The 21,619-nt window shown below is 54.9% G+C and overlaps 1 protein-coding gene across 5 annotated transcripts in view; it reads left to right on the top strand.

Moving 5' to 3' along the window:
* The window catches only part of CAMKK1 (calcium/calmodulin dependent protein kinase kinase 1), an 86,506-nt gene that overhangs the window by 40,698 nt on the left and 24,189 nt on the right, over nucleotides 1-21,619 (top strand). For all 5 annotated transcript variants that reach the window (XM_084493546.1, XM_084493545.1, XM_084493549.1 and 2 more), the window contains 7 exons: nucleotides 1,073-1,120; nucleotides 2,183-2,236; nucleotides 7,391-7,442; nucleotides 7,966-8,099; nucleotides 8,651-8,687; nucleotides 10,384-10,405; nucleotides 11,863-11,951. In XM_084493546.1, coding sequence (XP_084349672.1) covers nucleotides 1,073-1,120; nucleotides 2,183-2,236; nucleotides 7,391-7,442; nucleotides 7,966-8,099; nucleotides 8,651-8,687; nucleotides 10,384-10,405; nucleotides 11,863-11,951 — 436 coding nt within the window. The remainder of the gene's footprint in view (nucleotides 1-1,072; nucleotides 1,121-2,182; nucleotides 2,237-7,390; nucleotides 7,443-7,965; nucleotides 8,100-8,650; nucleotides 8,688-10,383; nucleotides 10,406-11,862; nucleotides 11,952-21,619) is intronic.

A 21,619-nucleotide genomic window follows, 5' to 3' on the forward strand; every position in this document is an offset into this window, starting at 1 on the left:
GGAAATTGAGCCTTTATTACCAAAGTGTGTCAGGGCTTTGGTTGTACCCACAGAACATCGCCCCGTGGGCTCAGCTAAACGGTGCCAAGGCACAGCCCGGCTGCCGACAAGCGGGTAGCAGGAGGAGATGCTTGAAGGAAATCGATGGAGCCGAGCAGACACAGAGCAAGCTCCTGGCCTGGGCTGACTCCTCGGCACCCGGTGGGCTGAGCTCTGAGGCCTCCAGTGCCAGGAGCTGGTTGGCACCTTGTCTTCAGCGTATGGATTCCTCAGCCATGGCTGATCTCCCCGCTGGTGGTGCTTTTTAACTCGTTCATGTCTCAGCTGCCGCAGCGTCGTGCAGCAGAGAGCTGCAGGGGGTCACCCAGCACCAGCACAAAGTCTGATTTCCTTCTTGTACTTAATGAGGACGGAGGGGTCAGCCCCAAGCGCAACGAAGCTGCAGAGCTCTCGCTACCTCGGTGGGAAAAAAGCATCTTCCTTTAGGTAGTGCAGTGCTGAAGGCAGCCGTGGATTTAGCACGTGCATCAATTTTTAGTAGTGCATTAATTACAACCCCGCCAAGGCCATCAGCCTGCATCCACCACCCGTCAGCTCCTGGAGCTGTGGAGCTCGGTGGCTTGCAAACCGAGACCAGGCCTGCTTCGGGGGGCTTTTATTTCAGTACTGTCAGCTGAGGGGAATCCCTTATTCATTGTGTTGCAGAGGAGCGTGACTGCGTTTTCCCTCAAAGAGCAGCCCCCAATTCACCTGGGCTCTCCGTGTGCAGCCAGGCTGTGCCGGGTGTCTGTCCCCGTGGTACAAAAGCTGCTGTCGGATGTGGTTGGGGACTGTAAAGGGCCAGGGTTTGTGGGGCTGAGCCTGGCGCAGCGCTGGTGCCTCGGGGCTGAGGTGCTGCTGCCAGGAGCTGGAGCTCAGCTGCCAGCAGTGCTGTGCTGGTAGGGGAACGGGGAGCGGTTGGAGTGAGCCTCAGTCTTCCATTGTTCTGCACGCTGCCTCTGCTTGGTACCGAATCCAACTCTGTCATTTTCTTTTACCGATACCCTAATTTTCTTCTCCTTTTGATCCGCAGGACTGCGTGCAGTTAAACCAGTACAAGCTGCAGAGTGAAATCGGCAAGGTACGTTCCTGGAGCCTGCCTCTCGCAGGGACCTGCGTGCACACATAGGTACGGGTGGGAAGTCTGCGCCAGCCCCAGGGATCTTACTGGTCAGGCCTTCAGAAACCCGCGTTTGTTTTCTTTGAGGCTTTTATGTTTGTCTGTTTGCCTTGTTGGTTCCAGCAAGTTTTGTTCAAGGTCAAAGTTGAACCACTTCCTCGGAATCTACGTTTGTTTTCCTTCCCCCTGGAGGTGGTTACGTTGGCTTTCTTCCAAGGGATTTGCTTACCGAATGTGACACTAAGTGCCTATGGGCATAAATACAGCCCAACAAGGGGGAAAATAAAAATAAAAAATCAGGGCAGGTGTTTGGTCCTCGCCAGGACTGGTTTAAGTTTTTAATTCTGTGAACGAGCTGCTGGTTTAGTTGTAGTCCCTGCTTTAAAGATGCAGAAGGGCTCAGAAGAGATTCCTCCAAAGTTATTTGGAGGTCTGGGCTGGTGAGCAGCAGCTCAGACCCCTGAAGACCCCAGACTCCTTCAGCCTGACTGAAGGAGTGCGAGGTGTTCCCCCAGCAGCAGGCGTGCTCCTGCCTCCTTCCCTGCACCCCGAGGTTAGCAGGGGGCCTGCTGGACCTGCTGGCCTGGATCAGCTGGGTGGCTTGTCCACCTCCCGTGGGGCCTGGACCTTCGTCCCAGCGCCCCGTGAAGTCAGGAGCGGTGTTGTGAGGGCTGTGGTGGTCATCCCACTGCTTTATCCTACGGGCAGCTGTCGGGGTGATGCCTTGCCACAGTCTCCTGCTGAAAATGGACTTGTGCCGGAAAGCTGTCCGGGCAAAGTTTCCAACCTTGCACCAGAAATCATCAGCTGAAATGATTTGATCTCCTCCCTCCCTGTTTTTGACTTGAGACGGGCAGGAGGCGATGAGCTATCGCACCCCTCCTCCTCGGGGCATTACTGATCCTCAGCAAGTGCCCGTGGTGCCACCAGGGCTGCCACAACGTGCTGGGTGGTGCTGTGCCAGCCTCGAGCAGCAAGGAGGCAAGGTGCTGAGCTGACGGTGCCACTTGTTTTTATTTCTAGGGCTCCTACGGTGTCGTAAAGCTGGCCTACAACGAGAACGATGACAAGTACTACGTGAGTGTCTCTGCTTTCCTCACTGCTGCTGTCGCTGCTCCCCATTCCCTGCTGCACCCCTGGGAGCCGCATCCCCCTTGTGCTGCTTTTAGCAGATGCATTTCTCATCTGGGCAGCACCCAAGGCACCAAACCTCCCCGTGGGGCACGGAGCAACGTGCTGCTGGCTGCGCACCTGCCTGCACGCACACACGGCGAGAGGAAAACGGGGTGGGCTGCGTTATGCAACACGCAGGGACCTCGGAGGCAGGCTGCAGAAGCGTGCTGCTGAGCTGTCCTGACATTGCTGGCTGTGAAGCAGGTCACCTGGAAGCAGAGGCGTGTGTGGGCGGTGGGGTGCAGCACCTGCTGTGTGTTGGAGGCTCAGCCCACAGCGAGCTCGCCTGTCTCCTGAGGACACCGGAGGGTTCAGCAGAACGATGCCGAGCAGTGCCTGGCTCTGCGGGGTCTCACCCCCTTGCAGGATGCCTCCCCACGCACTGGACGGGGCTGCAGGTGTCGGATGCAGTGCAGAGAGCGCTTCTGAATGCTTTCCTGAGCCGAAGCCAGAGCTGAAGGGCTTGGGCTTCAGAAGGGCTGCTTACACAGAAGGCTCCTCATCTGTCAGTCCCATTTCAGAGGCAGGCAAATCCGAAAGGTCCCAGCTGGGGTTCAGCATGTCGGGGCTGGGGCCAGCACGTGGCCGTGCTGCTCTCCCTGCTGCGATGGAGCAGCCTCGGGGTGGGAAGGGGCCCGTCAGGGTGCCTGGGCACACTCGTGCACTGCTGCCTGCCCCAGGTCACAGCCGTGGGGCTGGCAGTGACTGCAGGCAGCCCCACTGTTCCCCAGCTGGTTTTTCCCCCAGCCCTTGGATTTACAGGTGATGGGGGGGCTGGGGGGCAGTTGCATGCCTGTCTGTAGCCCTTCTGTGCTAGCATCAGGCGTGACACTGCAGGAGGAACACCGTGAAACAAGGGATGGAAGAGATGAGACAAAAATCTGGAAGGGGTGCCCTGAAGCTGGCCCAGCAGAGGAGGCGCAGTCAGTATGGCTCTGTGATTCTTTCCATCCCCGGTGCCTTCCAGGCTGACTCACCCAGCGCCCTGGAGCGCTGCTGTTTCCACCAGCTCCCTTCCTCTGCTGCCCTCCCACTGCTCCCTCTGGTGCCTGGAGCAACACGGCTTTGCCCTGCTTCTGTCTGTGCCCTCGGCCTGCCCAGGGTCAGCAGCACGGAGCAGCTCATCACGTCCCCTTTATTGCTGTGCTCACCTTTTTTTCTTGGAAAATCGTGACCTGTGCGTTTTGGCATCAACTTTTGGTGGTGGGAGTCACAGTGCTGCTGAGAGGGGCAGGGCAGCCCTCCCACTGCAGGAGGGGAGCGTGGGTGCTGCCTCTCCCGGTGGTTTGGATGCCGATTAATGCCGGGGCTGTAGATGGAGCTGCTCAAATCAAAGCCAAAAGTGAAAGCCTGCATCCAGGCTAGCCTGACGTGTGTTAGTTAATCCCTGCTTAATCTCCATTTCTTCTTCTAATCTCGACACACACTCCAAAGCTACTGCAGCCGCAGTGCCTCCCGTGTCAGGATGCTTCTGTGTCAGCCTCGCCGCCCGGTTTGCTGCCCAGTTTGTGCCCTGTGATCCACCCCAACCCTCTTCTTGTGGGGTCGAGGCAGGGGCTGGGGCAGCCTGCAGCAGGGACCTGCAGCCACCTGCATTTCGTTGCTGTGCACGTAAGCAGAAGGGAGGGGAGAGGGCAGACGGCTGCCCTGCAGGGGACAGGCTGCGATGCTGCCGCCTGAATTTTGTGTGTGTGCTCATCTGTCAGCTGGGGCAGTGCTGGAAGGCAGTAACAGCTAACGAGAGGAGATCAGGCCTCGGCTGGCATTTGGTCAGCAGCCCCACTGGCTGATTCACGTGGCACGAGGCCAGGACGCTGCTGCCTGCTTTATTTTCCAAGCAAGCATGCTGAGATAAAAAGGAGCCAAACTTTAAAGCTGAATAAATGATTCTGGGGTGTAATTCAGAGCGTGACACCCCGATCCGTGCTGAGGCGCAGGGCCCTTTGCTAGTTCTTTGCTTAACTGCAGAACTTGGAGGTACCATGAATTGAATTTAGCTCCTGACAAAGTGAGTGGAAAGATTTCTCTTGCTTTAATGAGTTTTGGGTCTGGCCTAGACCTAGGAAAAACTCCCATTGCCACATCTGGGAAAAACGTAGATGGGCTGCATTTATCCTGTGGGCTGTCTGACCTTCCGTTACCGATCAGAAAGTGCTTCCAGGAGCTGCTGCGAAGCTGCTGATTTACACCAGTGGATGCAGGGAACACAGCCTGGGGGAATGGAGCAGCCAGCACTGGGTATGTGACTGGTGCCCCCTTCGAGGAGGAGCCCCCTGGGCGGCAGAGCTGGCTCCTGGAGCAGAGCCCCCGCCACGGCGCTGGATTCTGGCTGCTGGGGAGTGCGAAGGAGCCACAGCAGCGCCTGCAAGGCTCTGCCAAGGAGCTCGTCACAGCTGGAAAGGTTTCGGTGTCACAGTTTGCAGGAGATGCTTCGACAGTGAGTAGGGGAAAAAAGGCCAAAAAAAAAAACAAAAAAAGCCAAGCTCTGCGAAAGAGCAGCAAATAAAAAGCGAAGGCAAATGTGTCCAGGCGGAGAGGGAGTTGGGAGTCATTGTGCTGATGGAATTTGATTCTGCCATGCCTCAGGTCATGGCTCCTTCCTCTTCCCAATCTCTAAATCAGCTCGCAGAGCAGAGTGGTTATGATGGACATTTGTTACGCTGGTTCTGGACAAAAGCAATAGCATGGGAGCTTGTCAGGGAGTTTCCATTTTTTTCCTCTTTTAATCCGGTTTCCTAAGAAACAAGATTTGTGTGGTGCGCTCTGCCTGCCTCCATCTCCCAACCTTTGCATTGAAGGCTCTTTCCTATGGCGTGGCAATGCTGGGGACAAGTTCCTCCCAGGCTGATGAGCCCAGAGAGCTGAACAAAGTGCTACTGCCAAGGAAGAGTGGCCAGCAGCAAGCCTTGAACCCTGCCAGCCCCCTAGAGCTGGGACGGGGAGGACGGGAAGGCACAGCTCCTGCGTTCCTCACCCTCTCACATACCTGCCAGGGAAATCATTTCTGGCTCACTCTCACAGCCCGTGCCCTTCAGTGGCAAGGAGCTGGATCGCCCAGGGCTAAAGGGGGAGCCAGATTTTGGGGGCCTGGCGGCTGAGCCTGTCTGGTTTAGGCTTTTCTTTACCCACACAGCATCTCTCTTGTGAGCTCCAAGCTGCGGGGTGCTAGGAGGGAGAGCAGGAGACGGAGCTAATAAAGGCACATGGAGAAGGGCACGGGGTTCCTGCTGCCTCTCGGAGGGCAATGCCACGGGCTGTGTCCATGTGTCACTCAGAAGGAAAGTGGGCGCAGGGCACGTGTAGGGAAGTCTCCGAGGCTCCCTGTTTTCCCGAGGAAGCCGAAGCAATGCTTACCAGTGCGAGGGGAACATCCCTCGGCCTGGCTCTGAGCTGATTCTTTATCAGGAAGGCATCAGCTGAGTAATTAGCTCTGCCTGCCAGTGGAAATGTCGCTGGCACTTTGAGGCTGGGAGCCCGGAGGAGCAGTTTGCTGAGCAGCCCTGTGCCTGCCCCTTCCGTGCAGCCACAATTAGCGGGGAAGCCTCGCCCCGCCAGCTCCTGCTGTAATTAGTGAAGCTCCTCTGCTGTGTGCGCTCATCTCTGCTCCTCTGGCAGTTCAGTGCCTCTGCCCGGCGGCACAACCGGGTTTGTTTCTGTCTGGAAATGCAGGGGGCAGGTCCTCCTCTGACCCAGCCCTGCTCGCGTGGTGGCAGCTACCCCGGCTTTGGAGGTGGTGTGAGCACGTCCAGAGCTCTTGTGCCCTCCGTTTCTGGCCACAAAAGCAATTTGTGTCGTCGTTAGTGCCCCTCTCTGTCCCTTATGCTGCCTTCCCCCTTCCCAGAGCCTGCCCGAGGGCTTCAGCTCCTGGGGCTGGATTCCCCACAGCGTGGTGCAGCCGGGAGCTTCCTGCAGCAAACTGCGTCTTTGGGTTCTTGTTTCTCTGAGCTCCGTTGCCAGAGGGCAGACAAGACCCAGGTGGCCAGGGGGAGCCTTCCAGAGGGTTTTGCCGGATCAGTAGCAAAAATAAAATAAAAATAACAAGTATAAAAAAAATAAAACCTGATTATATCACGAGCTGGGAGCAGTGGGAGTCCGTTTGGAGGGTGGGACGTGGGGCACATGGCAGCGCAATGGCAGCAAGAGCAGCTCCCCAAAACGTCTCGCTGACTTGCCCCTGCTGCGTGCATTAAATAGGGGCAGCGTGCACTGCTTGCCCCCGTGGCGTTCGTGCACAGTTCCTTGGCATTTGACCGTGTCCCGTGGGAGTCCTTAGCTAATTGTATCTCACCGGGCTCACCCTGCTGGGAACGAGAGGTTTGGATGCTTAATTAATGGGAGTAATCCCCCCTGCGAGGGGACGGAGCTGTCCCCTGACGTGCTGCTCTCCTGGGCCCTGTGGGGCTGTGGGAGCAGCCCTTGGAAATTTGTTAGTGCTCAGGGAGCTGGGGGCATGGCAGTGGGGCACACTGCACGTCCCCTGCATGGCTCTGGGACAGTGAGGAAGGCCTTACGGGGCAAAAAAAAGGTCTGTGAGAATGCACAAGTCCCCACGCAGAGCTGGGTTAGGGGCTGTGTCCTCACCTACCCCGGGCGTGTGGTGTAGGTTGAAGGGATGGTAGTGGCATGGCTGTGATGCTCCAGCTCTTTGGCTTCGTAGACCTTCTGGCGAAGCAAAACATCAGGTGGAGTAGCCTGGAAGCTGCTCCGACCTGCAGCACGGCCATCGCACCATCCAAAAAGCCAGGTCTGTAAAGCTCTGCTAGAGGAGCACACCCCTTCCCTTGAGCTGTGGCCCAGAGTGTAGAAATCGGGCTCATTTTCTTGGGTCCAATTTAAAATAAATCAAACCCAGTTATTTTTTCCATGGGAAAAAGATAAATGAAGCAAGCAGCAGTGCCTTTAGGAAGGCCTGTGGCAGGGTGTGCCTGCGGTGGCCGCCTCTAACCAGGAGCCTTCTGCTCTGAGCCGAGGGCAGAGCCGAGCCAGCCCCGGCCTCACAGCACCGAGCGTTTGGGGGCTCTCGGCTGGCTTTAATTCTGCTTTTTCCTCTTCCTCCAGGCTATGAAAGTCCTCTCCAAGAAGAAGCTCCTGAAGCAGTACGGATTTCCACGTGGGTATCTCACCCTTGGAGGCCTGCTGCCCTCAGCCAGGCACAGCGCTGCCTGCCGGGGCTGTGGGACAAAAGCTCCCCGAGGGGCTGGGGGCTGCTTAAAGTGCAGTAGTGAAAGGCCAGGCACGGATAAATTCAAAGCACTCGGTAATTAGGTTCCTGGCTTTGATTTTCGGAGTCTTTGAAGTGCTGGCTCGTCCCCGTTCGCCACCTCTGAAGCCTGACAAAGTGCTGGGAGCTGGGCAGGGCAGGGCAGGGCAGGGCCCCTCCTCCCAGGGGCTCTTCTGCCCCCTTGGGACCCGTTGGGACCCGGCCCCGGTGGCAGACAGACCAGGCTGGGCAGCCAGCAGGAGCTGCTCTCAGTGTGGCTTGGCAATCCCTCTTCAGGGTGGGGACTGCAATGCTTTGGGGTGGTAATAGGGTGATGAGATCTTCCCCTGCAGCTGGGGAATCCTGCAGGGGGGCAGCGGCTGCTCTCTCCTGCATGCCAAGTGACTTCCTGACTCTGTTCTCACATCCGCAGGTCGGCCTCCTCCTAGAGGGTCTAAAGCATCCACCGGAGAGCAGCCAAAGCCGATGGCACCGCTGGACAGAGTCTATCAGGAAATAGCCATATTAAAGAAACTGGACCACGTCAACATCGTTAAGCTGATAGAGGTGAGCTACTGCCGCAGCCTACGCCGCACTGAAACAGATCTGGTTTGTCTTGTGGCAGGAGGACGCTTCTCCAACTGCCCCTACTGCAGCCAAAATTGTTTTAAAATGGGCGTTCAACAGCTAGGTTGGTGATTTTGAGTAAGATCACAGAGATGTGTACGACAAACTGACACACTTTGGTGCTGTGCTGAGTGAAGGCAGCTGGGTGAGCTGGTGGAAACAGCAGCAAGCTCTGAGCAGACAGGCCTGGGAAGGTGCACACATGCCACGCTTCGTTTCTGGTTTTGATAATGGCTGAACTCAGACCAGGATAAGCAGTTTCTACAAATATAGGCAGAAACCCTTTTTTTTCCTGGTGACAGGAAAATTCATGTCCTCCAACACCGTGCCCCCCTCTCAGGAACCTCTAAATATCAGCACAAGTCTTTCTTAATGCTCTGCAGCTCAGCACAGCACACAGGGAGCAGTAAAATGTTGTTTGATTAAAAACGACTCTTTCCCTGCTGTTTTCTTACTCCCCTCTCCCCTTCTCTCTCTGTTACCAATTGCAGGTCCTCGATGATCCTGCAGAGGACAACTTGTACATGGGTACGTGAGTCCTTACAGGCTAACAGAACCGTCCGGGCTTTAGACCTAGTGGTGCAAGTAACTCGTGCTGGGACTCGGGGTCAGTACCAGGAGGAAACTTGTACCAACTTGAGCAGAGGTATTTCTTCTGAACAGTGAAACACCTGTAAGGGCAGCTGAACTGGCAGGGCTACAGAGCTGCACGCGTCCCCTTAACATAAAGGCACTACAAAGGTGTGACCGCAGCTCTGCCCTCCCCTCTGTGTATGCCAGAGCCAGGAGAGAAGGGAAAAGTGCAGGAGAGCTTCTTGTTCTCTCGGTCTGAGGTCCATCTCTCTGAACTCCTGTACGCTGTGGATATTGGTGGTGACTGAAGAAAGCTGTCTCAGGATGTTCCCTGTGCCCCCTGCAGACACGCTCACCTCCTGATGAGCCTTGAGACCTTCTTAGCCTAATCCTTGCCCTGGGTGCAAGGAAGGTCACAGCTGACTCTGCATTTATGCCAGGGGTGGGAAAGTGCCCTCCATCCTGTCTTCCTCTCCCTTAAACCTTGGGGGTGCCCTGATTTGGGCAAAACCCCCAGGGACAGGCCTGGGAGCATCTAGGGTGCAGAGCTGCTGAGATGAAGACGTCCGCCCTTGTTAAATCTCTGCTCACCGGTAGCGTTCCCTGATGAGACAGGCTTAAAGGCTGCTTCTCGTGAAATAATTATGGGATGCTTTTTAAGCTGCTTCTGCAAGGCATCTCTGCCTAGCAAGTGAAGCTATTTGCCTCCGAAGGGCCAGCCTTCCCTGCTGCTGGAGCCCCGTAGCCCTGGTGTGGTGCTGGGTGCTTTTGGCTTCTGCAGGGCACGAGCTGGGTGCCATTAAATGTCTGCTTCAGTTTGTAGAAGGGGGCAGAGCTTCCTCAGCCAGCCTGCAGCTGGCTGCCAAGGCAGTGTTCCCCTAACCACTGCTGTCATGCTCCCTGTGGTTTTGTACCCCAGCTTTCTGGGAGCTGAGCGGGGCAGGGGCTGCAGAGGAACGTTTCCCTTCCGAGGGAGCCAAGGGGCCCAGCCTGGGGCTAGGAGACCTCAAACATCTTCCTTGGTTTTCTGCAAGTTGCTTCATATCCTAGCATTGCTACCAATACTTGGTAAAACCCCAGTAACTGCTGCCACAGGACCAGAAAAACCCCCAGGGCCGGGGCAAGTCCCTATTTAACCCCTGCTCAGACACACAAACCCACATGCCCTACAAGCCTCAACTGATGCCAATAAACCCTCTGCAATTGCCCCTGCCAGGGAGCATTTCCCTCTCTGATAGCAGTGTAGCTGTGCTGCTGAGTGACACAGCTGAAATGGAGCAACGTGTTCTTACAGCATCTCCTTTGGTATCAGCAATTTAGCAGAAATCTCACACCAAACGCCCTCCCTGGAGGTACTGAACGAGGCAGGGCTCAAACCAGCCAGGGCTGACACCAGGAACAGCAGAAGTGTGGTTGGTAAATTAGCACCCGCTGCCTCCCTGGCAGGAGGTGGGGAGATTTGTCTTTGAAGAGATGAATATTTTCATTTTGCATCCCCTGGTGTCCTTGTCATGTGGGAAGAAAGAAAGGTGAGGGAGATAAATTGATTTAGCAGGTAGGGGAAGGGATGTGTTTTCATAGGTGCTAAAATATGAATAAGCCCGGTTCTCTCTTCTGCGATTCATTCATGGTTTGATTTCCTTCCTTGCAGTGTTTGACCTCCTAAGGAAAGGGTAAGTAGTCCTCCTGGGAACGCTTTTGTTGAAATTTCTGGTGTTGACTGTTAGCTTCCTGGGTGAAACGGGGATTTCACAGTGGGGCAAAGGGCTGCCTGCAGGCAGGTGAGAGCAGAGCTCCAGCTGCAGTTGCCTTCGCACCCTTCCAGCTGGGGGGGATGCTGTGGGATGTAATGGGCTGGGAGGAAATGCCCTGCTGGGGGGCTTTGCTCCAGAACATAAAGGTGGTGCCACACCCCTATTAGATGCCAGGGAGAAAAGCTTTTTTAGGGCATGCAGCACTGGGGTAGCAGCCCCGTCGTAGCTTCCTCTGACGTAGGGCTCAGAAGTTCCATCAGCGTTCACTTTTGCCCCCTGCCTCACTTTGCCCCCAGCACGAATGTATCACAGGAGGCTGTTTTGGGGGCACATTTCCACAGCAGGAGCAGGGATAAGGCAGCGGGAGTCCCCTCACCACCTCTCGCTGCACCTGGGCTGGGTCTGCAGCTCTGCGCTCACAGCAAGGTTGGGAGAGCTGAGCGTGGGGTGGGGGAGATCCCCCAAGGGCTTGTTTCTCTCTCTAGCCCCGTGAACGAGCCTCCTGCACGCTGCCAGCTCCGGCAGGTTGCTGGTGAGAGGCTCCCAGTCTCCCTGGTGACCAGGCTGCTGATTCTCCTGGAGGAGAGGGGGAGAAAAAACCTCCTGTAATCAGCCGGGGCCAGGGAACGTGCTGCCTGGCCGCGCACAGCCTGCCCGCCCCTAGCAGAAGGCAATTAGACCCCATTAGCAGCTCTGCCGGTCCTGCCGCTCACATCAGCAGCAGAAAAATGTGCAGGAGGAGGGGGGGAAGGCGGTGGTTAGAGAAAAGTGAATGGGAGATGGTCGTCTGCCAAAGGCAGCAGGGGGGCAGAGAGGTTTCTGCAGGTTTTCTGCTGCTCGCTGAGGGGAAGAGCCCCAGAGCTGGGTTTTGGTGAAGGGTTCTTCTTGGCCAGGGTTTGACGTGCAGGGACGGTGTCTGAGGAGCACTCGCTTACACCTAGCCTGCTCAGTGGGCGTGTGTCCAAATGCAAGGTCCGGGGTCAAGCTGCTGAGCAGAATTAACCCCACGGCGCAGCGAAGCCCTGAGCTCCTGCTGCTCGGCTGCTGGGGGGCACAAGGTGCTGATGCGGGGACACCCAAAGGGAAGGGGGGAAGCTGCTGCCCAGCAGTTAATCCTGGTGTTAGTGAGGACCTCGTGGCTCACACCTCACAGGGCAGTGCGGGGCAAAACCCCACGGGCTCTCTGAGTCCCAGGAGCCCTCGGAGCTCCCTGAGGGTCTGAAGCGGAGGGACCTCTCCTGGACCTTGATCCTGGACCTGCTGGGAGCCCATCCCTCGCTGCTGGGGCAGAAATGATGCAGAATGAGCCTAAAACCCCAGCAGTGAGTGTTGCTGCCGTTTTGCAAAGGACTTACTGCCCTCCCTCCTCCCAACAGGCCTGTCATGGAGGTGCCCAGCGAGCAGCCCTTCAGCGAGGACCAGGCCAGGCTCTACTTCCGAGACATCGTCCTGGGCATCGAGTACTGTGAGTACCTCCAGCACTGATGGCCCTTCACAGAGCGCGTGGGTCAGCCTCCTCCTGGGCCGGGGAGAAACCTCTCAGCACCAGGGGGCTGGCAAATGAGCCAGCAAGGTCCCCTCTGACTGCAGGTGCCAGCTGGTGGCCGTGCTCAGCTCGGGTTTGTCAGGCTGTATCGCTGATGCCAGGAGCAGGCACTCCTTGGAAAGGACTTTGGGAAAACAGTGCCTTGCTTTTGTCTTTTTCTTATCTCTTTTTGGAGATAGACTTTGAAAGCAATGGCAGAGCTAGCAAGGAGGCATTTGAAGTGACGTGGACTGAGTCAGGAGCTTCAGCCGGGACAAATCGCTGTGTCCAGCTTGGCAGGGGCAGCAGTCCCAGCAGCAGCAGTGAGAGCTGGCTGGTGCTTCCCTCGTGCACCCTGACAGAGCTGCTGTGTCCGTGTAACCCCTCACGCTCTGCAGCAAGGGCTGCGAGGCTGCTGGATGGTGCCTTTTGCTCACTGCTGAGCTGCAAACCTTGTGCTGCAGGTTTCGTAGAATCATTAGGGTTGGAAAATCATTAGGGTTTCATGTCTGGCCTTCTCTTGTGACCTGTGCCTGCAGTGGGAGGATGCCCATTAAGTTGCTGGGTGCTTTCTTTTCTATAAATAGGCCTCTGAAAGCAGCACGTGCAGCAGAGCTGGGCAGTTATGGGTGCAGGACACGTCCGTACCACCCATGGGGTTGAGGGTCACAGAGCGTGATGCTTTGTGGTCTGACTGCTGGCGTTACTCCCTTGCTGCTCCTAAACATTGCACTGCACATTCCCACTCCTTCTGAGCCTCAGTACCGGCATTGTGTGCAGGCCAGAAGGTACAGCTCAGATCCTCTGCTGGTCACACACACTCGCCTAAACCTTTTCTTCCAGAAGAAGGTCCCCATGCAGCACAGCCTCGTGTGAGAGGTGTACCCACGAGTCATCTGGGCTGCAGCCACAGCTCGTGTTCCCGCTGGGCACGTTGTGGTGCTGGTGAACAGCACTTGGCATTTTTTGATTCTCCTGTCTTTGTTGTAGGTGGCTTTCCACAGTGTTTGGTGATCTCACTGTTGACTGGTTTCTCTGAACATTGGTGGACTAAAGAATTGGCCGTGGTTGGATGGCTGAGTAGGAGGGGGAAGAGCCAGTAGAGCTTTTTCAGAGGGAACTCTTGCCTCACAGATCTGTTAGCTTTCCAGAGGAGTCAGCACAAATGCAGATAAGGTGATCCTGTCACTACAACACACGTGAACAACCAAGCAGCTTTATGAGCTTCTGTTAACAGATCCAATCAGGAGAAACTAAGTCGTCTTGGCTGGCTGACCTGTTCTGGATTAATAACTAGTCAGATGATCAGGAAAGTAGGTACACAGTGCAGAGAGGTCACTAGTGCAGTTAAACTGGAATCCGTAATGTGGCCTGGGCTGTTCAATGTGTTCCTAACAACCAGAAATAGGACGGAGTGCAACATGGGAGGCTGGTGACGATACCTCCTTGAGGATAGTCATCGTTAGAGCTGACTGGCGGGAGGATGCCGTGGTACTGAGTGCTGGTACAGTAAAATGGCAGAGAAAAATCCATGCTGCTGAATGCAGGGTAATGTCTGAGGGGGAGAAACAGCACTAAAAATATGTACGTCGTGACGGGCTCCAAATGAGCTGTTCTCACTCGGTCTTCATTCGGGAGAGTTCTCTTCAAAATGCCAGCCCATTACGTAGTGACAGTCACCAGAGCTAACTGGGTTTGGGGAATTTTGGGGAATGAAATAAAGAAGAAAACAGCAAATATCATTATGCAGTTGTTTGGATGTGTAAGAGCTCTTAGATACGAGCAGGGAATACCGTGAATGCTGTGTGCAGTTGTGCTCAGCCTGTCTCAGAAACCGCTCTCTAGAGCTGAGAATAGCACAGAAGGGGTGATCGGGATGATCCCGTACAGAGGGGTGAGATCAAAGCACTTCAGTTTTGAAAATTATCACAGGATACGTACGGGAGAGGCTTATAAAACCCTCTGTGTCAGGGAAGAGGTGAACACGGAATGAATCTTCTCTGACGGAAGAACCGAGGGGTAGCAAACAAAATAATTAGGCAGCAAGTTGAAAACAGAAGGAATTACTTTCATACAGCGGGTAATTAGACCCTGACATTTATTGCTAGATGAGACAGCAAGTGCCAGAACGGAACGGGCTCAGACGAGATGAGACAGCTCTGTAGGAGAAAGGAGAATCGAGGGCTGTTCCATGGGAGGATGCAGGCAGTTTGCCACTGGGAACACGGGTACTGTACGTGTGGCATCTGTCTTCATAAAGCTCTGCCCCCAGCTACTGACCCTGGCAGGAGACAGGGTGTTGGGGTGGGTGGGTGTTGGGGTGGGTTTTGGGGTGGGTGAGCCCCTGCTTTAGGGGGCTGCATCCTCAGCTCTCCTCCAGCAGCTTCTCCACACCATGCACAGGTTATTGCTGCGCTGACCCTAGGGGTAATTGTGGGGTAATTGTGGGGTAATTGTGCTGTGCCCAGCTCCCTGAGGCTGACCTAGGTCAGCTTGGCATCTCTCAGGCGTGGCGACTTTTAAAATATCTGGCTTACTTGCACGATTCTGGAGGCAAATCTGAAGTCAGGGCAGCCAGCAGGGAGGGCCGATGCCATTTAATCAAGCAGGTGTCGTCCCCAGTCAGTGAGCAGCATGTGAAGCGTGAAAGGCCGGCCGCTTGCGAGCCGGAGAGCTGTGCTGCATCCCGGTGTGCTTCGAGGTGAGAGGTTCTTCAGCTGGCTCAACCTCCGTAAATGCTTGTTTCTCTCACAAACGAGAGGAAATTATTTCCAATGTGCTTTCAAAGAGCCAGCATGCGGCTGCGTCGAACATGAAAGGAACAGTTCGTGCTGCTGTCGTGCCTTGGGCTGTGTCTGCTTTCGTTCTGCCAAATCTCAGGTGGCCCCTGCAAGCTCAGCAGCTCCCCAGAGTCGGAGCGAGCCCCTCGCTTCCCCAAGGCTTTCATTAAAGTGTTCAGCAGGTTTCAAACACCTGCAGGGAGCAAGACGAGCATGATGGACCTTGCCAAAGCAGAGGAGGGTGGATTGCAGTGCGCTGCTCCATCCCCACACCGAGATGCACACCACCTCACCTGGTTTGTCTGACCTCACCACGAGGTGGCTGGGAATGCAGTCACTGTTTGCTCTCCTGTGACAGGCCAGAAGCTCCCATGTGCTGAAAGCTGCCATAAACAGTCAGGTCATCTCAGGAAGTCAGTGGAAATGCATATATGAATGGGAATGGGGAGCTCAGGACTGCTTTGCAGTAGAGTTTGAAGGGCAAGGACTGCAGCTTTTTGGTTCTCATCAGTATTCACGCTATAGCAGAACCTGTGTGCCTCGGCAGGGAGATCCAGGCTGTGCTGTGCTGGATGCTGCTGGTGCCTGCAGTAGGCACCGGAAGAAAGTTTAGTTTAGAAGACAAGCCAAAAAAAAAAAGTTTGTGTTTCCTTAGGCAGGGAGGATGGATCTGGGCAATAAATTATAGGATGCCCAAGCACTCACAGCAACGGGAACAATGGGATGCTTCCTTTGGGGCTATTGAGTAAGCACTTACTTTATTAGCAAATGAAAGTTAAAAATGGTGTTGTCTCAGAACTGGTGGGTAAATGCACGGCAATTATTGTGTAATTACAGGGGGAAAGTGCACCGTTTGTGCACGCCGAAGGAGAAGTGTTGCCAGGCAATCTAGAGATTGCAAGGTAATTTTAATGTAAGCATACATAATTGTTAGGTAATTTGGGGGAGTCGATAACCATGCAGCTGCTAGAAGCTCGCAGGCGTCACAGCAGCAAATGCAGCCTTGCTGGCTGGGTTTTTATTAAATTAGCAGCTGCAAAGTGGCTTCCTGTCGGAGCCTGCATTAATCCAGGCCGTGTGCGGTGCAGGGAAGTGGCTGCAGAGGCCAGGCAGGTGGGAAATGGGCGCTGGACTTGACAACTGCAGGGGGTGGTGCACAGTCACTGCCTGTCTGCAGGGAGCAGGCTGCTCATGACGCTTGCCTGTTGGTTCAGCAGCCCTGGGGAGAAGCATCTGGAGGAGATGGGTCAGTGTGATGAGAGCAGGTGGGAAGTCTGTGGGTTGTAGGCTCCTGAGAGGCAGGGAGGGATGCCCCAAGCAGAGCCAGGCTTCTTGGGAAAGCCCCTCAGCCTGGGATGGCACAGGGCCACCTTGCTTTATCAGCTGGGCTTCTATTTGTAGTAGGTTTCATGCTAGGAAGTGCACTCTGCTTATAAACACGGCCTCAGCCTCATTGAACCATCAAGGTCTGAGAGGAGGGGAGGTGTGCCCACGTCAGTGTCCCTTCCTCCGGTCCCTAAGCTGCTGGGAAAATATTTTAAGCTGACGTGTGGTAACGTTGCCAGTTCACCTGCTGTGGTTTTGTGCGTGTCCTAAACCTGTGCTCTGTGCAGACTGCTTCAGGAGTCATTTAGGCACGTGCACACTTTAATTCACATCCTAGTGAAACGGGGCCAAAAAGGAAAGTGCTTCTCCTCCTGCTTGCAAGACTTCCCCAGTACCGATGGTGCTGAAGGCACCCTCGTGAAGCGTGGAGGCAGTGTGTTGTAAGTGCGCCTGGAGTGGTAATTTAAGAACGTACTTAAGTGTTTTGGGTAGAAAAATTTTGCTGGATTATCCGTGTCGTTAAGTACAGCGTGTGCCTAAGTGGCTCTGAACTGGGGATCCGTGCAGTTACCTCCCTTCCCTCTTGTAACTTATCTGGGGTTATTTAAGCTTCAGTCTCCCTCCTGGAAAGGCAAATGTCGCGTTCCCAGTGAGACTCAGCAGGAATGGATGTGCTGGGAGGGGAGGAGTCCCTGGAGGAGTCACAGCCACAGCAGGGTCAGTCCCAAAGGCTGGACGGTGAGCGGGGGGCTCTGCAGGGCCGGGCAGCTGTACGGGGTCAGCCAGGGTGCCTTGCACCCAGACCCGTGCTCAGCCAGGCAGGCGTAAGGCTGGGCTCCCAGCACCCGTGGCTCGGGTATTTCCTCAGCCAGAGATTGTCTCTTTATCTAACAGCCTGTGATGTTTTTTTTTTCCACTAATGTGTTCGGTCCCTTTTTAAGCTTGTGTAAATCTCCAGCATCTGCTACCTGCTTACACGCTGCGGGAAGCGGCCCCTTCCTGGCTCTGAGTCTGCTCCTGCAGGTTTCAGCTGGTACCAGGAGCGAACAGAAAGGATCTCGCCCTGCCCATGCCCCCCTGGTTTTATAGACCCCCATCACGTCTTGCGTCAGGGGTGTCTTTTGGGGGCTGCAGAGTCTTTCTCTCTTTAACCAATGTTGCAAAGCCAAGCGTCCTGCCAGCCCTTGAGCATCCATTAGGAAAAGCTAGCGATCCTGAGCCCCCCAGGCCTTATTAATGACAGCACTACGGAATTTCAGAGTTTCTACAGTAAACGTAGCTGAAAATGCAAACTGTAGGATTTACTGTCTCCCTCCCCCCATTAAAGCCTGCAGTTTTCCCAGACAAGGCCAGGTGTCCTGCTGTGCTCTGCTCACTGCTTTGCTCCCGATACCTTGGCTGTGGTGATAGCCAAATACAGGCTGCACTTCTTGAAGGCAGTGAAGTTTCCTTCTGGGCTGACTCAGGGTGACGGATATTTAAGAACCCCACGGGGAGTTTGCTGAAGTGTTTGGCGTGTTTGGCGTGACGCCGCTGTGCTCTGGCAGCTGACCAGTGGAAGTACAGGTGAAGCATGTAACGGGAGGGTTTTCTGCCGTTGTTAGGCTGCTGTCTGCTGGCAAGAAATGTTTTTCTTGTTGTGAGCAGGCAGTTGGTTCACCACGAGGAGCAGACACCTGAAACTCTTCTCCAGCGGTGGGAGGTGGACGCTGAGCTGCAGGAGAGGTACAGGGGAGAAATGATGAGAGGTGAGCCAGGGGTATCCCAGTCTGGGTTCAGGACTGGGACAGGAGTAGTTTTATTTAGTAGGAGCCTTTAGTTTAGTCAGGCATAAGAATAAGCAAACGGAAGGTCTGAGCCCAGCCCTGACAATAGCCAGGAGCAGCCACTTAGCGCAGAGCAAGCACGCAAGCTTGACCCAGGGGAAAACCCTGCTGACTCGCATAGTCAGGATGAAGCACAGAGGCCATCCCTTCTGCTATTTAGCTGCAAGCTAATTACTCCGTCTGGCTCATGAGAAGCTGAAGCAATTGCTGTCAGCGTGGCTGAGGGGAAGAAAAAAATATTTTCTGCCACGTTCTGTAGAAAAAGCACAATTTCCCTGCTGCCACTGTGCCTAGGGATGCTAAGGGTAGCAGTTCTGGTCCTGCGTGCAGAGGAATGCTTGTATGAGCGACTGGGTTCAAGGGAGGGTTGCATACACAGCTAGAGGCATCAGGAAGTTACCTCTCCAGGATCAGTTCTCTGCTGCACACCCGTACAAATGCCTGGGAAGCTCCGGTCCCGGTGTGCTAAGCCTGGAGCAATAACGAGACGCCTGACACGCTGATCAAAGCCACCTGTCCTGAGATAAGACTCAATCTACTCAATCATCAATCTGTGAGTCTAATTTCCATTATCTTAAAAGGAAAGTTAAGCAAATAAATCAGCAGCCAAGTAAACACAGGCTTCTGGCTTCTGAAGGATATCGACTGCAACGTGAGCCAGAGGTAGGGGCTATCAGGCGGCAGTGCTGTAGATGGATTTGGGCTGTTTGGCTCTTAGGGGTGAGCTCCTCAGGCCTTGTGTTGGCAAGGCCCAGCAGAGATTTGTTCCATCACCAACCCGTGATGGAGCTCCGGTGGGTTCCCAGCCTGCTGTGCTCTCCTGTGACCTCCCAGCGAGCTCCTTAACCCAGCTGTGCCTCCTTCCTGGGTGAGCTGGGGACCTGCTCCCTCCCCGTCCCTGCGTGGTGCCTGCACAGGTTGGTGCCCCCTTCACACCCAGCGTGTCGAGGGGCAGCTTCTGAGCTGCGGGGAGCTGGGTGTTGTGAGTGACACCACCGGGAGGGGGACAGGTTTGTGTTTTGTCACGGGCAGGGCAGCTCTGTCTAGATACAAACGTGCTGATGTGGTTAGAGGAGAGGTGTAAAGGCAGCCTGAGTGACCCCATAACACGCTGCCCCAGCTGGGAGGGCTGAGGATCCCTCCCTCAAACCAGCAGGGCACTGGGACTCATCCAGCAGGCTCTGCTGAAAGGCCTTGGCCAGCAACACATTGAAGTGACAGAGGTTTGATGGATGCAGCAAGAGGCCAGTGGCAAAGTGGTGAATAGGGAAAATCAGACCCAGGATCCCCACCTGAGCCCCCAAACAGGCCCCCTGAAATGAGCGGAGTCGGGGAAGGAAACAGCCCACTGCATCCATTCCCCTGGCTCTGTGCGGAGCTCTGCAGACAAGCCGGGAGGCTCGCCTCGAAGAGCAGCCTCTGGTTTAGGCTCTGGATCCTGCAGCAGCTTCCCTGGGAGGGTGTTAAATCATTTCTTTGCTCCAGGAGTGATGTGAGCGTAATACTAAGCAGATTCTGCAGTAGCACCATATGGGTTGCTCTTGCCCTTGGATGGGAACAGGATTCTGTTTCTAATCAAGTATAATTCAGCATCAGCCTCAGCAAATTGCAGGATGTGTCAGTGCATTGCAAAGTTTTATATGTATAATTTGTATATGGGCTTTTAGCAACTTAGTATTAATGTGCTGGAGCCCTGAGGTTTCCAGAAGGAAATGCAGTGAAAGGCACCTTTCTGAAAAGGGCCAGGGGACAATCTCTTATTTCTCTTCTCCCAGCACTGCTGTCTCTGCTTCCCCCTGGTCTTCTCTGGCTGTTTATAGGCAGGCAGGTCCCAGGTATTTGCTTTTGAAATAAAAGGACAGCCTGTTCGGTCTCTGAATTGCCTGTGGTATCTGGAAACAAGGAGAATTTATTGCATGCTGCAAAAAAAGCTGGCGTGTCCCACCAAGGGGAGTGAGCAGCAGTGATGGCAGTGGCAGTGCTGGGCTTCTGCGGGATTTGGTTTGGTTGGTGCTGGCCCTGAGGAGCGCAGGCGTGGTGCTGCAGGGCTGCCCACCCAGATCAGAGCCACGTAAGCCTGTGCTTGCCTTTACCACCGTTCCCACATCACCCGCTGGCTTTTCATGGAGGTGACATTCAGCATGTGCTAAAAGCGTGCCCTAAGAGGGCATGTTGTGCAGCCTGGAAGTACAGATTCCCTCCCAGAGCTTCAGCACCCGGAGTGCTTGCAGGCTTGGAGCCCTCTGATGGCAGAGCACAGCCAGGCAGCTGCAGCAGCCTCTTGAAGGAATTCCTCCTTGTGGTACAGGACCGAGGTGAGATACCGTGTGTGTGGGGCTGATTTAAATAAGGGAGAAGTGGGTGCGGGCTGGCTGGAACTGTTGGGAGGCTTTGAGTGATGCCGGTGCAGCTGGAGAGGCTTGCAGAGGATCCATGCTGGGACCAGCCGCAGGTCACAGGCACCTTCTCGGGAAGCCCCGGCTGCTTTTTTACTGCTTCTGCTTTCCAGGCTAGACTTTTAGGGGTGATTTCTGTCACCTTTGAGCTCCCCCTTGGCCTTTAGGGTTTGACCAAGTCCAGCTTTGGGTTGTGGGCAGCCTTGCTAACACAAGTCATGGTGGAAGCGTAGCACACGCGCCCTCCCCTGTCGTGCCAGCTCTGTGAGGCTCAGCAGAGAGGTATTTCTGGTGCACTTTGGGGTCTTTGCCTAGGAGATGCTCTACAAACCCATGGGGTAGCTCTCCAGATGCAGATAGGCCTGCAATACTGTTACCTTTCCACGGAAGTGAAGGATGGCTCTAATAAACCAGATTTATCAGAGTGCTCCAGAATCAGCCTCTGGCCTGAGGGCTCGGTAATATCTGACATGGCTTCGTTTTCATTATGGAGCAGTATTGATTTCTCTGAATTGGGTCTGTCAGCACAGCAAGTGCAGGGCAGCCTGGGGCCTAGGGAAGTCGGCACAGCGAGCTGCTGGCCTCTGCTTTTAAGGGCAAAATCATTTCCAGACAACAGCAACGGCGGGGTTGGTTTCATCAGTGTGTCGAAGCGACTTCAGCGAAGCTCTCTGCTTTCGCCAGCTCTGCTTTCGGCAGTTCTGCATCGATTTCAGCTTCAGGAAGGATGCAGAGAAGGACCTGTACATGGGAACCGCTGTGTTTTGGCTGTTGGTGCCCCCCTTGTGCATGGTACGTGGCGTGGTGGGGAGCAGCAACGGGATGCTCCTTACACAGCACCCAGGGAGGGCACTAAGGGGATGTCCTGGGCTGATTTAAAAAAAATAAATAAAAAGAAATCCCCAGGCTCTCATGGAACAGGTTGAGGTGCAGCAGTACAGATACCAGCAAAGCTGATAATGGAAGTTACGTTCCTCTGAAGCACATTTGGGGTTTTTATGTAGATGTTGAAATCGCTTTTTCTTCCGCACTGAGCCCGATGCAGCCCAGCTCCTGCTTGCTTGCAGCGATGTCCAAACATGCCCTTAATGCTGAGGACCAGGACAAGCGGGGTGCTCCTGGGGTCTCCGTCCTGCCCTCCAGTGACACTCAGCAGTGTTTTTAATGAGGCTGCCTTTCAGCCCTGCTGCTCTTGATCTGCAGGGGGGGAAAGTTGCTCCCAGACACCTCGGGCTGGTGAAATGAGAGGGTTGGTGTGTGCTGGGGGTGGCTTCTCACTC

The sequence above is a fragment of the Aythya ferina genome (genome assembly GCF_964211825.1).
Source record: "Aythya ferina genome assembly, chromosome: 19".
NCBI classification, from domain to species: domain Eukaryota; kingdom Metazoa; phylum Chordata; class Aves; order Anseriformes; family Anatidae; genus Aythya; species Aythya ferina.